General features: G+C 55.4%; 2 protein-coding genes across 2 annotated transcripts in view; both read left to right on the top strand.

The window, feature by feature from the left end:
* Positions 1-2,371, top strand: part of LOC132479115 (basic salivary proline-rich protein 4-like) — a 35,861-nt gene extending 33,490 nt beyond the window's left edge. The window contains exon 5 of the mRNA XM_060082705.1: positions 1,936-2,371. Coding sequence (XP_059938688.1) covers positions 1,936-2,371 — 436 coding nt within the window. The remainder of the gene's footprint in view (positions 1-1,935) is intronic.
* Positions 2,372-2,544: 173 nt separating this feature from the next.
* Positions 2,545-12,030, top strand: CBX2 (chromobox 2). The gene is made up of 5 exons (XM_060081244.1): positions 2,545-2,675; positions 2,747-2,790; positions 3,827-3,892; positions 6,168-6,273; positions 7,680-12,030. The coding sequence occupies exons 1-5, from the start codon at positions 2,604-2,606 to the stop codon at positions 8,982-8,984; spliced, it is 1,593 nt and encodes a 530-aa protein (XP_059937227.1). The 5' UTR covers positions 2,545-2,603; the 3' UTR covers positions 8,985-12,030.
* The last annotated feature ends 3,133 nt before the right edge of the window (positions 12,031-15,163 follow it).

Genomic DNA, 15,163 nt, shown 5'->3' with positions numbered 1-15,163 from the left:
CTTTTGTTGAAAATATGTCTAAAGTATAGTCCTTGCATTCCTAAGGACTTGTATTGCCCAGTACTTAACCACTAGCTACACGTGGCTATTTAAATTTAAATTATTTAAAATAAAATTAAATTAAAAAGTAATTCCTCAGCAGCACATTTCAAGTGTTCACTAGCCACAGATGGCTGGCGGCTGACACACTGAAGCGCATGGACATAAGGCATTTCCATCCTCTCTGAAACTTCTACTAGACAGCGCTGTTACGGACTCTGCATTATATCCAGTCATGTCTAGATGACAGCAAATGCTGAGGAACCATTTGTTGAATGAATAAGAAAATAATTAGTTCTAATTTGTCTTAATAATTCTTAAATGTGACAGTCAAAAAGGAATCAGCTTTGGCCCAAACCCATGTTTTGACACAATTGGATTAGCTGGAATCATTCCTCAATTCTGCCAACTTCCAGTTTTGTTTTTAGGGAACACTTCACAAACTTTGGATCATACCTCACCCTATTTATCTGATAATTTAATTATAGTCAAATAGGTCATATTTGTTTCTCCCAATAAATTATCTAAACGTTATTTTACCCAAACTGGGTGTCCCCAGTTGGATAGACAATGTATGTATTAAACCTTCCAAGAAATTGATTTTTTTCCCCCAGTGAGTTAGGATCACATTCTGGACAAATTTATTTATTAGGGGAAGAAAACATTCTCTTTTTTAAGCTTTCTTTCCTTTAAAAAAAAATTAAGCAAGTATCCCAGGATAACATATATCATCAGGAGGAAACTGGAAACCTCCAGGGCAAAAAAACCTCACACCCAAGATGAATTTTGCAAGGAAATGTGAGTTGAAACTGATCCAGCTATTTGTAGGGTTACAATAAATACACCTTTGGCCTCAGCCCCACAATTTACTGCCTGGCTCCACAAGATGAGGATACAAAAAGAACTGGAGAGAGATTGTACGCAGTTCTCTCTACCCCAGGAGTGCAGGTTTTATCCCAAAACAGGTATTCTGGGCTGCAGCCCCTCCCAAGTAAGCAATCAACCCCCCACCGAAAGCAATCTTCCTTTTTCCCACCTCCTTTGCAAATAATATCTGAGTTTGCAAATGCTACCCAAGTTCTCTCCAGGATATCATATGAATGTAACCTATTTAACCAAATAAACGGAAGAACATGCCAGAAATGGAAAGATGGGCTCCTGAAATTCCATATTTTCTACAGTAGGCCTTTCCTATCAAAACAACAACAAAAATACATTTCTCCTGCAGAATCCTTTATAAATATGGTTTTAATGATCAAAATTACATTGAGACAGTTTCCTGCAACAAGAAACGACTTTTTGACTTACTCAACCCAGAGAGTACTTTGCAGCTGTGTCCAAGGGAAAAACAAAGCCAGAAAATGAATTTTGAGTTAAGCTGTACTGATAACGAAAAAAAGCTCTAACGTATATCCCCCTTATTACTAGTTTGACTTGCTCTGATCCAAGATCTAAATGATTCAAGGGAAGAGTTGCTCACGGAATACTGATCTGAACAGCATTAAGGGTGGCTGCCGAAGATGACCCCACCGCACTCCAGCCCACCGCCTTCTCTAAACCCGGTCCAGTCTCCTCTCTGCCGCATGCAATTGATCCAAAGGACATGGACTGCCAAATCCTAGCGGGCCCATTAATGACTTAGTCCTAGGTTAGAACCATGTCCTCAAATCCCGATCCCATCTCCTCCACATTCATTTCCTTAAAATCATGAAACAAATTTTTAAAAGGTGCAGTTGCTTTTCCCCCTACGTACGCCCTAAAACTTGGGGGTTGGGTGCCACTCTTCACAACTTAAAGAACGAAGAGCCGTTCGTTTCCACCAGATGCATTTTCCTCTCTCGCCTTTGAGAGAAAAAGCTGGGCTGCTCCGTTTTTGCCGCTCACCTCCTCCCCCAGTACTTTGTCTTCCATTCCTTCCCCGCCCCCGCCCCAGCCCGTTTTGCTCCCACGCAAAATAGTACGACTGCCCAAGACCAAAGGAGACCAAGTTCAAAAATGCGGAGGGCGCTTGGGCCCTCCACGCCCCAAGAAGCGCCCCTCGGGGACAGGGGCAGGAAGCGGCCGCCTCGCCGCGTCCCAACTTCCCCCCGCTTCGGGGCAGAACAATGGCTTTTTGCCCGGAAAACGAAGTTCGGAGGAGGCCGGGCGCACCCCGGAGACCAAGCGGGACTCGAATGTTGATCGCCAGGTCCGAAGAGGCAAGGCGCCTCCTTCTTCCCCGCGAGGGACCCGCCCGCGCTCGGCTGACCCACGCGCGCTGCCCGCGGCCCCAACCCACCCAGACCAGGCGCGCCGGACCCCCGCCCGGGGCGCGAAGCTGATCCCGCCGTGAACAATGCGCGCCCCGCCCCCCGGCACCGCCCCCTCTCGCTCATTGGCCCATGCCGGAACAGGGCGGTCCGCAGGGCTGGTGGCGGGCTGGGGCGCGCGGGGCGCGGGGGCGTTGCGCGTGCGCGGGGCGGGCCTGCGCGGGGCGGGGGCGGTGCTTTGTGTGCGGCCGGCAGGGCGCGCGGCGGCGGTGGCTGTGCGGGGAGCGGCGGTTGCCGCGGTCTGGGCGGGGCAGCATGGAGGAGCTGAGCAGCGTGGGCGAGCAGGTCTTCGCCGCCGAGTGCATCCTGAGCAAGCGGCTCCGCAAGGTGCGTGCGGCCCGGCCCGTGCCCACCCGCCCCCGCCCACCCCGGCTCACGCGCCTCTTCTCTCCCTGCAGGGCAAGCTGGAGTACCTGGTCAAGTGGCGTGGCTGGTCCTCCAAGTGAGTCCCCAACAATGCGGCGCCCGCCTTCCCGCCCGCACCACCTCGGTGTGAAGGGGGGGCGGCGTGGGGTTCCTCGGCCGCGCCGTCGGGGGGCGTCCGCGCGCCGGGCGGGAAGTTTGCGGGGGCTCCGGGGGCTCCTCGGGTTTGGCGGGAGGGGGCACCCAGCCTGCGCGGGGTGCCCTTTGTTTACAAGCCCGCGGGTTGCAGGGCTGGGCGGCCTCCCCTTCCAGCCCGCCCAGCTCCGCTCCCGGCGCCCCAGCCGCCTTTCCCCGCGCCTGGCCCGCGCCCCTCCGGCGCCGCGCGTTCCTCCCGCGCCCATTTGTTGCATGCGCCCCCGCCCGCCTCAGCCCTCCCCGCGGGACGCGAGCCCCCCTCCTCTAGTCCGTATTTTCCCCGCTGTAACCTGAGCTTTCTATTCATGGATGTAGGGCTCCTTTTTTTTTTTTTTTTTTTTTTTCCCTTTTAATGGAAGGGAGGGGACTTGGCATCCCGGAAGGGGCTCTATTTACAGACAATCGCGCAGACCCAGTTCCCCTTTCTTCCCGGACCCCACTTTTCTTTCTTTGCTTAACTCTCCGGGTTCCTGGCCCGCGTAGGCCTGGGCGACAGCAACATCTTTGGGCTGCGTTTCTGTGCCCCTAGGCCTCCTCCTCCCTGCATCCTGAAGGAGCCTTCCCTTCCCTCCCTGGCTCCGGACCAGGGTTTGGGGTCTTCCCTCTCTGCGACTTTCCATTTTATTGGGATTTGTTTTCCTCCAGAGGGAGGCTGTAGAGTCCTCCTGAGGCCGGGTGTTAATTGGGGGTTGAGATAGTGGTTTCCCTTTGAGTTTGAGGACACGGTGTTAGCTTCAAGATTCGGTGTCCAGGAGCTCGTCCTGGGCGTGGGTGAGACCCTTCGGGACTCTCCCCAGCACCCCGGTACCCTGGCTGCCAACAGGGATCGGAGAGCAATGGGGCAACCCCACTTGGGCTTGTTTCTGAAGTGGCTGATCAGTGCGTAGTGCTTTAAGATACCCTGTTCTTTGCTTTTCCAGACACAACAGCTGGGAGCCAGAGGAAAACATCCTGGACCCGAGGCTGCTCTTGGCTTTCCAGAAGAAGTGAGAAAGTTAACAGACCTGTGGGAGGGGGAGACTGTTGGGGGGACCCTGGCCTGTCACACAGTCGTACAGGGTAGTGATGGCGCTCCAGGAGTCCCAGGCTTGGGCTGTGGTTTGAGGTCCCAGATGAGTCCTCTCCCCATCTTCCCTCGGCTGGCCAGCACTGTGCCCAGACCTTGGGAGTCACTGAGTAAGTGCTGCTTTTCGTCTTTGTGACAGCGAGATTTGCCAAAATGAACCTTCTTGGTTCCTTCGTGAAAAGTTGTGGCTTCTCTTCTTGGCCTTTTCTGTTGACTAGTTTGCAAACAGCACTGATAAAAATAAGGATGGCAGGTTTGCCCTAAAAATTGCAGACCTGGCCTCCCAGTCCTCCTCGTGGGTGCCATTGAGCAAGAGAAGGCTCAGAGAAGGAACTGGGACACACAGCAGAAAGTTATGCCTACTGTGGTGTGTCTGACCAAGAACAACACATTTATTTTTCTCTGTGCTGCAAAACAGCTAGCACCAAGTGAGCACCACGGGGGCCCCTTTACCAGTCTCAGGGGCTGAATTTACTTCTGTAATTCTAGATGTCATGTCTGTTTTTAGGTAGGAGACTTGGGTTAAGAGAGACCTCTTTGAGATACTCAGGGGGAAGGGTGGTGAGGGGCATGTGATGGCATAAGGTTCCAGGGAGTGCTATTCCAGAGCAGGCTGGTGGGGGCAAGGTGTGGGGATTGCTCTGTTGATAGAGGCTGATAAATTGGGTGCTCAAAAGCTTTCCCAGATGGGGTCGATCCGGCCAGCTGTTCTCTGGTAGCTCAAGCTGTGTCCACTTTTTTTTCACTATAGCAGGACATTTTGGGTCTTCTCAGAAGGGCCATAGCAATGGGGAAAAATAGAGATAGATTTTGGTGGGGGGGGGTGAGAGAAAATACATCGAGCATATGCTTGCCTCAGTGCCTTTGAAGAAGCTTATCAGCAAGCTCACTGTCTGCTGTTTACTCCATAACTCAGGTCCTGTAAGTCACAGAGGGTGGGAGCTGGTACTTTTCTCTGTAAGACAGTGTCCTGACCGTGGAGAGAGTGTGTGTCCTTAACATCACTTTTACTTACAGCACAGCAGACAGGAACTGAGGTTAGCAAATACCAGAGAGATAGATGCAGCAGTTACAGAGAACCATGGGGTGGTCTAGTTTACATCAAGGGGGAGAGAAAACTGGGAAGGTGGGTGCTCGGCCTTCCTGTCCACCCCAGAGATCCCCCTGGGAACTAGGAACTGGTGGTGATTTGCTTGGTGTGGTGATGTGGCCTTTGACTGTAAGGGGAAGTCTCAGGTTCAGAGCTCACGGGTACAGGTTAATGTGTCAGCGGAGACCCGTGAGTGCTCCTGTTCTTTTAGGAGACAGGTTGGGGCTGCTTTGAGTATGAGCTGTGTCTCGTTGTACTGATTGGCTTCTTGAAGAGATCACCTTACAGGCCTCAATGCGATGATGTTTGCCCATTTTGATTACCGGGAAACTGCTCCAGATAGAGCCTCTTCCCCAGGGGTAGCCTGGAATAGAGGCTTTTGGGGGTGGTGGGTGGAGGCGGCCTTCTTGGCTCCCTGACCCCAAGTCACGGAGCTGGTTAACGGTGTCCTACCTTGAGCCCTGAGCCCCGGCCACCTCGGAATCAGGCGTCACCAGTACTTCCATCTAGAGCAGTCTAGGAACAGAAAGGGCTTAGAAAGAGGAAACCGGAAAAGAAATGTGAGCCAGGGGCACTGGCTCTGGGTAGACCGCGTGGGGAACAGGAGCCCTTGATTACCCCAGTGCTCTGACGACCGTGAGATTTTGTGCAGGCATTAGAAGACTGAGAATGGGGGGCAAGGGTCCTCACCTCCCTACCTCTGGACTCTCTTACTTGGAGTGAGGGGGTTGGACCACATGACCACAAAGCCTCCTTCTAGTTGTGGTATTGTAGAATTTCCACAATACCGTCTCCCGCAGAAAGTGGCCAGGATTCGCACAGGGTTTTAAGAGGAGTCGGAGAAAACTGGGAACTGTTCCTTTCGCAGCTTTACTTGAATTTCGTGACTTGTCTTTACCCAAATGTAAATGAAATAGATGGAGGTAAAAATAATACTGACCCCTAATGCAAAGAGGGGGGTCTGGACCTCTGCCTTGGATGTGTTCATTAACAGGATATGTTTTTGCAGGGAAACTGGTGATAAGCTACCTGGGGGTGTTTGAAACCACGGGGTTCCAGGGTGGCAGAAGGAAAGTCTGTGACTCTGATTGCTGATTGTCTTCAGGGAACACGAGAAGGAGGTGCAGAACCGGAAGAGAGGCAAGCGGCCCAGGGGCAGGCCGAGGAAGCACACAGTGATGTCCCCCTGCAGCCGGCACTCCAAGCTCAAGGTGGGTGGCTGCTTCCCTCCCAGCAGTGGCTCTCGGCCGGCTGAGTGGAAGGCAGCGGCGGGAGGGTTGCGGGCTTTGGGGAAGGAGGCCAGCTGGCACCTCCGCGTAAGTCTTTCTTTTGCTCAGAAGACCTTGGCTCTGCCTCTCTCTAGGCTGCCGCTGTGAGCCTCTGCCAGCAGGGGGCAACAGCAAACCTCAGCTCTCCACCTCCTGCCCTGTCTCTCTGGGGAGGGCCCTGCAATGGTTAAGCCCCCCACGCTGGTTTCGTGGTCCTGTGACGTCCACTCTGCTCCTTTCTCACCTCCATTGGCTTACAGGGAACGAAAAACAGGAAGCATGTACACAGTAGGTGCTCATAGGTTTGCCAGGTAGGTGCAGCTAAGAGGGGCGCACACACCTGGGCTCCATGGCACAGCCCCTCCTTCCAGTAGCTCAGAGGCAGGATGGGGAAGGGGTCCCGTCTTAGATGTGTCTTTGATTTCTCTCTTGAAGGCACTGCACCCAGGGCCTGAACCCACACACTGGCCAGGAGCTCAGTCACTTCTTACAAAACTGCCCTTCCAGGAGGCTGAGAACCCTGCCGTGAGTCTTATTGGCTAGGGTACGCTGGCCTGGTTTTGTCTTCAAAATGTTCTTTTTGAGCAGGATAGTGGGGCTGGAGGAGTCAGCTTTACTGCAGGAGAATGTGGGACATGTACGTTGAGACACCTCAGCAAGGCGGGGGGCCAGCCAGGCAAGGAGGCTCCAGACTCCCTGGGTTTGATTCCATCATCCCCAGTTCGGGGCAGGCGAGCTTTGCGGCCGGGAGCAGGTGTTGGCTCTGTCTACCTAAAGCACACTTCTTACACGGGGACCTGAGAAATAGTAGGGTGTGCTTAATTAGTGTTTGGGATGACACCCAGAGGATGAGGAGGGCAGTGGTTTGTTTTCCTATGTGCTGGAAGGTTCTGAAGGGGTCAGCTTTGGAAATGGGGAGATGGAAGCAAGACGTCCAGTTGCTTTAGGTTACCAAGCTCTCACACACACTGCTTCACTCCACCCTTCCCTTCTGAGACATGTGAATCATGCTGCTCTGAATTTCCCTTTTCCAGGTGTCTGCTGAGGGCCAGGAGCTCCCCGTGCGTCCCTGGAGAGCTCGGCGTCCATTGTCAGCATGTGAGCGTTTCCCTCCATCGTTCTGGCTTCACTTTGTGAACCACCTATTTTTCTTCGTTCTCTTTCACTTTTAACTGCATTTCTTGGAACCTCGTAAGGACCTCTTCAATCCTTTCTGGAACCAAACAGTGAGATCGCTCCCTCCTGGCTACCTCTCTGGTCTGGAAGCCACAGGAGGGGCTGGCTCCAAGGTGTCTGATGCCCCTGGAGACCAGGCTGTAGAAGTGACACCTTCCCCTTTGTCGTTGCAGGAACCCGACGCCCCCTCCAAATCCAAATCCAGCAGTTCCTCCTCTTCCTCCACGTCCTCCTCTTCTTCCTCAGATGAAGAGGATGACAGCGACTTAGATGCCAAGAGGGGCCCCCGGGGCCGTGAGACTCACCCAGTGCCTCAGAAGAAGGCCCAGATCCTGGTAGCCAAGCCCGAACTGAAGGATCCCATCCGGAAGAAGCGGGGCCGCAAGCCCCTGCCCCCAGAGCAGAAGGCGGCCCGGAGGCCCGTGAGCCTGGCCAAGGTGCTGAAGACGGCCCGGAAGGACCTAGGGGCACCGGCCGGCAAGCTGCCCCCCCCACTCAGTGCCCCCGTGGCCGGCCTGGCAGCCCTGAAGGCCCATGCCAAGGAGGCTTGCAGTGGCCCCAGCACCATGGCCACCCCGGAGAACTTGGCCAGCCTGATGAAGGGCATGGCCGGCAGCCCCAGCCGGGGTGGTATCAGCTGGCAGAGCTCCATCGTGCACTACATGAACCGGATGAGCCAGAGCCAGGCCCAGGCTGCCGGCAGACTGGCTCTCAGGGCCCCAACTGCCAGCAAGTGCAGCCTAGGGCTGGACCTGAAAGTGAGGACGCAGAAGGGGGAGCTGGGGATAAGCCCCCCGGGAAGCAAAGTCCCAAAGGCCCCCAGTGGTGCTCTGGAGCAGAAAGTGGGGGGCACAGGAGGGCCTCCACACGTCCTCAGTGGCAACAAGGTCCCTGCCGGGTGCCTGGGCCCCCAGCCTGCACCCACCCAGGAGCTGAGCCTCCAGGTCTTGGACTTACAGAGTGTCAAGAACGGCACACCAGGGCTGGGCATGGTCGCCCGCCATGCCACAACCACCAAGGGTAACCCTGCCACCCACCCAGCCACTGGGAAGGGTGCCGGGGGTGGCCTCACTGCGGTGAGTGGGGCTGGCCTGCCCACCGACGCCAGCAAGAGTGAGAAGCTGGCCTCCAGGGCAGCAGCACTGCCCACCCCTGCCGGCAAGAGGGACTTTGTCAAGGGCAGCATAACCCCAGGGCAGGAGGGCCACCCGACTCCGGGAGAGGCGCGGAAGACGGCTACACTGTCTGAGATGAGCACCGGCGAAGAGAACAGCAGCTCCGACTCGGACCCTGACTCGGCCTCCCTGCCCAGTGCCGGACAGAACCTGTCAGTGTCCGTCCAAACCAGCCAGGACTGGAAGCCCACCCGCAGCCTCATTGAGCACGTCTTCGTCACCGATGTCACCGCCAACCTCATCACAGTCACGGTGAAGGAGTCTCCCACCAGCGTGGGCTTCTTCAACCTGAGGCATTACTGACCCCCTGGCTGCCCGGGTCTCACCTGCCCGTCTCCGGCCTCTGGCTTTGCTTTGATACATGGCCCGCATCCCAAATCCTCTCCAGGGGCCGGTGGCCTCCTTCAAGGGCAGGCTTGGATGGGAACTCCCCTGGACCCAGCCCTGCCTGCAACTTTGGCAGGGGAGGTCCCGTGATGCCTTGCCACCCAGCCTCGCCCTTGTTCCTACCTCTGGGCCTTCGCTTTGCTCTCCATTTGCCTCAGGAAGTCTAGGTGGCCGCCTGTGGCTCAGCGAAATATTTCTCAAGAGCATCCTGTGTTTCTTGAGCCCAACCATGTTCGCTGTTTGAACTGCCTCCGTGGCCTTTGATGGCAGCGGTGGTCACCTTGCCTCCCAATTTCCCAGAGCACAGGTGTTAGAGGAGGGGGCTTCTCCTGGCCCAGCTTGGCTGTTCCTGCCCAGCGGCTGAAAGAGAAGGTGTACTTAGGGCTGGGGGGAGGAAAGGCCTGGGGAGCTGCTCCAGGGAGGACTCTGCTCAGTGTGTGGAAGGCGGGGGGGAGCAGGAAAGGGGCCTTTCTGGTCGGAACTCCCCCCTCAGCAATGCCTGAGCTGGCAAGGGTGAGGGGACTGTCCACCTCCCTGTCCCTGCCCCCACCCGGGACAGATGAGGGCTGTGGCCTTAATGGAAGAGGACAGGTGTGGCAGTTGGGATCAGGAACCCTGAAGAGGTTGGTGTTGGTGCCATCTAACCCTGATTCAGATTAACAACAGCAGCCCCCAAATGTTGACTCAGGAGTCCAGCATGGGCAGGGAGGGGGCTGATCCCAGAGCTCCTCCACCTAAACCTCCGAGTTCGGGGGGCAGGAGAAGGGTGTCCTGCTGCTGCCCTTTCTGCCAGCCCGTTCAAGGACTGCCTTCGTCCTAGTCATGGCCCCACAAACTGCCCCAGATCCACTGGGAGGTGGGCAGTTGCTGGAAGTAGGTCTCCCCTGCCGACACCCGCTGGCTTCCAGCTGCCGTGCAGGTGCTTCCCACAGTTCCCACCTACCTTCCCCTGACAATCCCTCCCCACTTCTGGGGGTTCCATGTTCTCTTACCCAGCTGAGAAGCTGTATCCCTGTACCATTTGGGAAATGGGACAAAATCTGAGTGACCCACCTGGCCTTCGGAAAGGCCAGAGCTTCCAGCCTGACTGCCTCCCCCCAGATGGCTGAGTCCGGCAGCTGTCTTGGCAATTCCAACCAACAACAGAATTGCCATTACTGATTTGGGATAGAGAGGTACATCAGTGAGTGGGGTCACTGGTCTTTGATGCCAAAAAGAAAAGTGGGAATGCAGGGAACTTTATTTCTGCTTCAATTATCAGTTAACATCAGCCAGCAGGTGTGGGATCTTCTGTTGTCCCCATAGCCCTGAGTGCAGTGGACACGGTGGGCTCTGGTTTCTGAGGGTGGGCCTGCCAGAACTCCAGTCCCCTCAGTCCCTCACCCTCCACGCCAAATAGGAAGAGGTGGCTTTTGTGAAGCCAAATCGATTTCAACAGTGTGCCTTTGGGGACAGATCCACATCCAAGACCTCACTGAGGGGCATCGAAATGCAGCTTCCGACTCTTGTATGTGATAGACATGCTGGCTGCAGCAGGAATGGTGCCCACCCTGGCAAACCTGAGGACTGGGGGCCCTGGACAGCCAGGCTGAAACTGGAAAGTGGGCAGTAAAGGGGGAGAATGCCCCCTCCACTGCCCCAGCAGGAGATGGCGAGATGCCAGCACACTGCACAGTCTGGAAGGAAGGGGTGCCAGCACCCTGGGCCCCTGGCACCAACCTCCCCTCCTGTCCCCAGATGTCCCTGGGTGAGACTAAAGGGGCTCTCATGGGCTGCCTCCCCCTCAAAGGAGCTCGTAACCTCCAAGTTTTGCTGCCTTAGAGCCTGCAGAGCCAGGCCAGTAGCAGCTCTCCCCTGCAAGCCCTCAGGGTGACCCTGCTCTGGGCTGATCTGACAGCCCCAGCAGCCAGGTCTCCAAACTCTGATTAGGTGCCTTTCTGTTTACCAGCTACTTCAATCCCAAAGTTTGAATCTGCAAACACCTTACTCCCAGCCACTTTGCCTTCTTGCTGTGTTGTGTGTCTTTCTTGGTGTTTGCGACTCCAAGAGGTTCATGTTTGTGTGTGTTTGTGTGTGTACACACGTGCAGGCGTGACAGCCTTCGCTGAAGAGTTGGACAGATGCTCAGAGTTGGTCGTCATGTTTACCAATAAATAAAAGTAGTACTTTTTTTGCTGCTGTGTGTGTGTGTGTGTGTGTGTGTGTGTGTGTGTGTGTGTGTGGCTAGGCATTGGCCACACATCTGACTTGTTTATCCTGCAGGGTTTCTTATGTGAACTGCATCACAGTGTATATCGAGTGGGTGTTTTAATCCTGTTTTTGTTTGCTTTTGTAATGGATAGGAAGAAGTGGCCAGTCTATCTTCTTCTTTAGAGGATTTGGCATATTTTTATATATATTTTTGGTACCAAAAAGAGTGTTTCTTGTTTTTGGTTACACTCAAGATTCTGACCTGACTAAGAGAGCTCTGGGCCTAGAGGTTTTATTAGGGGAAAACTAGCGGGGAGGACCAGAGCTTTGGACCATTGCCAATCACTGGCTTGATTTGTGTTTTTTAATTTTTTTTAAAAAAAAGCCAAATTATTCATGTATGCCACTTCTAATTACTTTAAAGTGTGGCTGTTTGTTTGCTTTTTTTAAAAGAGAGAGAACAAAAGTGAATATGTTATTGCCCTGGGAAACTTAAGATCTTTGTTGAAACAGCACAGCAGCCCAGCCCCCATATTCAATCAGGACCAACCAGTTAAAGGAAATGCTTCCCCCAGGAAACCCACAATGGTTTGGGGGAAAGGGGTGGGAGGAGGGGAGAGGTAGTGCTAGAGGACCAGATTTTTGCTCAAGTGCATCTAAAGATTCTGTGGATTTTCTAGTATTTTTGGAGAACTAACACTAGCAATAGGTTGCAGATCTTTTTAGACTGATGTTAATTTATTTTGCAGGGGAGAGTCATTAGCAAAGGTGTCAGAGGATTTTTGTCTTTAACTTTTTGTTAACTCTTAGTATATCAATAAATTCTTTTCTTGACTTTTCAGCCTGGTGTATGTCATGAGTGATACCTGGAAACAACAGTCTCTTCACTTTCCCTTTCTTGAGGCAAAATAGTTATCTGGACTTGAACTGAATCATGGGGTGAAAAAATTAAAGACTTTGGGAAAGGCTCAGCCACTTTCCTGGGATGGAAAAAAAAAAATGTTCTAAGCAAAGAGGTGGGGTTGATTATGAGTCCCTATACCAGCATTTCCCAGGGAGGGCAGTTTGGCACCAAAGGGGACATTTGGCAATGCCTGGAGACAATTTTGGTTGTCACAACTCGGGGGCAGGGGTGAGTGTTGTTGCTACTGGCGTCTAGTAGGTAGAGGCCAGGGATGCTGCAATACATTATAAGCTCACTCTGAGACATCTCCCAGAGACTAACTCTTTAGGTTAAAACAAAATTTCCACACACACAGTATCCAGTGATACTGTGTTGCAAAGCTGCTCAACCCCTTGAATCCACCACATGTGGTAACACTTCTAAAGGACACAGCAATAAAATTCCAGGGGAGTTGCCATGAAGCACAAGAAACTGAATCAGTGGTGCTACTACGACTCCTAACCCATGGCTCATAATAAAGAGATGATTTGCTTATTGTATAACCTTCCCTGGTCCTTTAAGGTTTGCATTACCCTCAGCATGAATTTATTCATAAATTTCAGCCTCCGGGGAAAATGAAGCTCCCTTTGAAGTAAAGAGAGAAGTTGGGCCTGGACGTTGGCCACCACTGGTTGAAAGGCTAGTTGGGGCGAAGGCCTGAATGTTTTAGTTCGGGAGGAGATTCCCAATACAAACAGCAATGCACCACCACCCCACCCCCCAGCTCTGCCCGGCTCCAGAAAAAGCCCTGCGAATTTGAAATCAGATTCTTGCGGGGAAGGCTGCTGGCATGTTTTCTTTTGTTGTGCCTTCGGTGGCTGGAGCGGCTTTCTTTTGGAGGAGGTGGGCAGGGACGACCCTAGCTGTCCTGTCCTCGGCCTTTGAGAGCAGCAGAAAGGGGTTGGGGATGGCCAGGAAAGAGCGGGCTAGAGGGAGTAAGAACCCGCGCCCTTCCCGGTGGTGGGCCCGAGTCCGCTTGTACAGAGCGCCGGCCAGACGTGCACGAGGGGGGGCCCTGACCCACACTGGCCTTTGTTAGTTTCTGCGCTGCTGATCTGATCGCCTAATCCACCGCCTTCCCAGAAGAAAGGGCTGGGCTGCCAAGGGGCCCGACCTGGCCCACGGCATCCCGGAGGCTCGGCCCCGCGCCTCCCGGTCCAGCCCGAGGGCGCCTGGTGGATCCGGCGGGCTGGACACATCCTTCTTCCCTACCTTTGTGGCTGGAGGGCCTGGCCGAAGGGAGGACGTAGAGGGGGAGCCCGCGGTGGCCCACTCTAGAGTACTTTTGGGTAGGGGAGATGAGTCGTTTCCTTCTCCTTTTGGGACCCAGAAAGGCACCGCCGCCGGGGAGGGGGCGGGCGCCAGGGAGCGGGGCTGAGGCCATCGCCTCTAGAGGGCGCGCGCGACCCGCGAAGATCGGGCCGAGGGCTCTTTGGACGCGCGGGGAACATTCCCCACCCCGGGCTCCGAGCTGCTAAGGGGAACCAAATTAGACGACCCGCAACCCGACCGCTCTGAGATGCCCCCCAGCAGCCTCCGTTTCCAAAGTCTCACGAAGAAAGCCCCGGCCCCGGGCCACAGCCTCTTTCGCCGTGTCCAGGCTCCCAAGGCTGGAGGTAGAGCCCGAGCAAGCCCTGAGACGCTCCAACTCGAACTCCAGCTGGACTGAAGGCCCCCTCTGGTCCCAGGGGACTTTGGGGTGAGAAGAGGAAATCAGAATACGAGCCCCCGAAGTGAGGGGGCAGGCCTGTTCGCCATTGGGTCTCCCGCACACAACACGGGGCCTCGACTAGCATCTGTACTGTTAAGCATCAAAGGGCCCCCCCCAAAAAAATAATCCAACCCGACGCTCTCCGAAGAGCCATAAAGATTCCAGTTCAACCAGTGTGTGTGCTGGGCCAGGCTCCGCGCTGGCGGCGGCCCCAAGAGGCGGCCCTGCCCTCCGGAGGCAAAAGAATGCCCCAGCCGGAGGAAGCACCACAGGCCCAGGCCTCCACACCTGGTCTCTTTCCCAGAGAATCTGCCCAGGCAACGGAAACTCGCGGGAAAAGCACCAGATCAAAGCTGAGGCTGGTGGTGGCCAGACAACTGGGGAAAGTGGGCAGAGTCGGTGCCCTCCATCTCCCTGTCTCCCAAAGCACGAGCCCACTCTGCTGCCCAATGCGGGAGGGAGTCTTGGTGGAGCAGCGGGGCCACGGCTTTGGGGCTGGCCGCCCGCCGCGACCCTCGCCAAGCCACTCCACTCCACTCCCCGCCCTCTGACTCTGCCCGCCGGCCCAGTCCCTCACGTCCGAAGGGTGACCCACTGCCCCAAGCCCAGGCTCCTGGCCGCGCCCTCCCTCCCGGGTCCTCACACAGGCCACAGACTAGAGAAAGGAGGCGGGGAGAGCTCTGCCAAACGTGGGGTCACGGATTCGATGGACAAGAGCAGGAGATGCGCCAGCCTACGCGTGCCCACACGCCTCCCTTCGGGCTCTGCCAAGTGCGCCTAGATCCGCGCTTCTCCGCGGGGCGACGTCTGCTAGGGCTATGGGGTGGAAGTGAGCTCAATGTGGTGGCCTCTTTGGGGTCCCAAGGGCGGCTCTTCTGTGCCGGCTTCACGACCCCGCCCCATTGCTGCAGAGTCTTCGGCCAGGAAAATCTGAGAAACCCCCACCCCACCCTGTGCTCTGCTCTACCCCAGACCGTTCCTCGCCCAGCGGTGGGGGTGTTGCCCCCCCCAGAAGACCGGGGACTGAGAGGCAGTAGGGGTTGGCGGGGGCGGGGGCGCGGGGCTGCGCCGCGGCAGCTCCGGGTTCACTAATCACATCAGCGCGCTCTGCGCCAGCTCGGAGCAGCCAGTTGCCTAGCAATACCCGCGAACTCAATTCCTCAATCAATAGGCGCGAGGCGCTGCATTTCGGGGAGCGCTGGCGAGGCTAGGTGGGTCTGGGGGGCGGGTCCCCAGACAGCACTGGTGAGC

The sequence above is a fragment of the Mesoplodon densirostris genome, chromosome 18 (genome assembly GCF_025265405.1).
Source record: "Mesoplodon densirostris isolate mMesDen1 chromosome 18, mMesDen1 primary haplotype, whole genome shotgun sequence".
NCBI classification, from domain to species: domain Eukaryota; kingdom Metazoa; phylum Chordata; class Mammalia; order Artiodactyla; family Ziphiidae; genus Mesoplodon; species Mesoplodon densirostris.
This window is presented reverse-complemented; position numbering and strand designations above follow the sequence as displayed.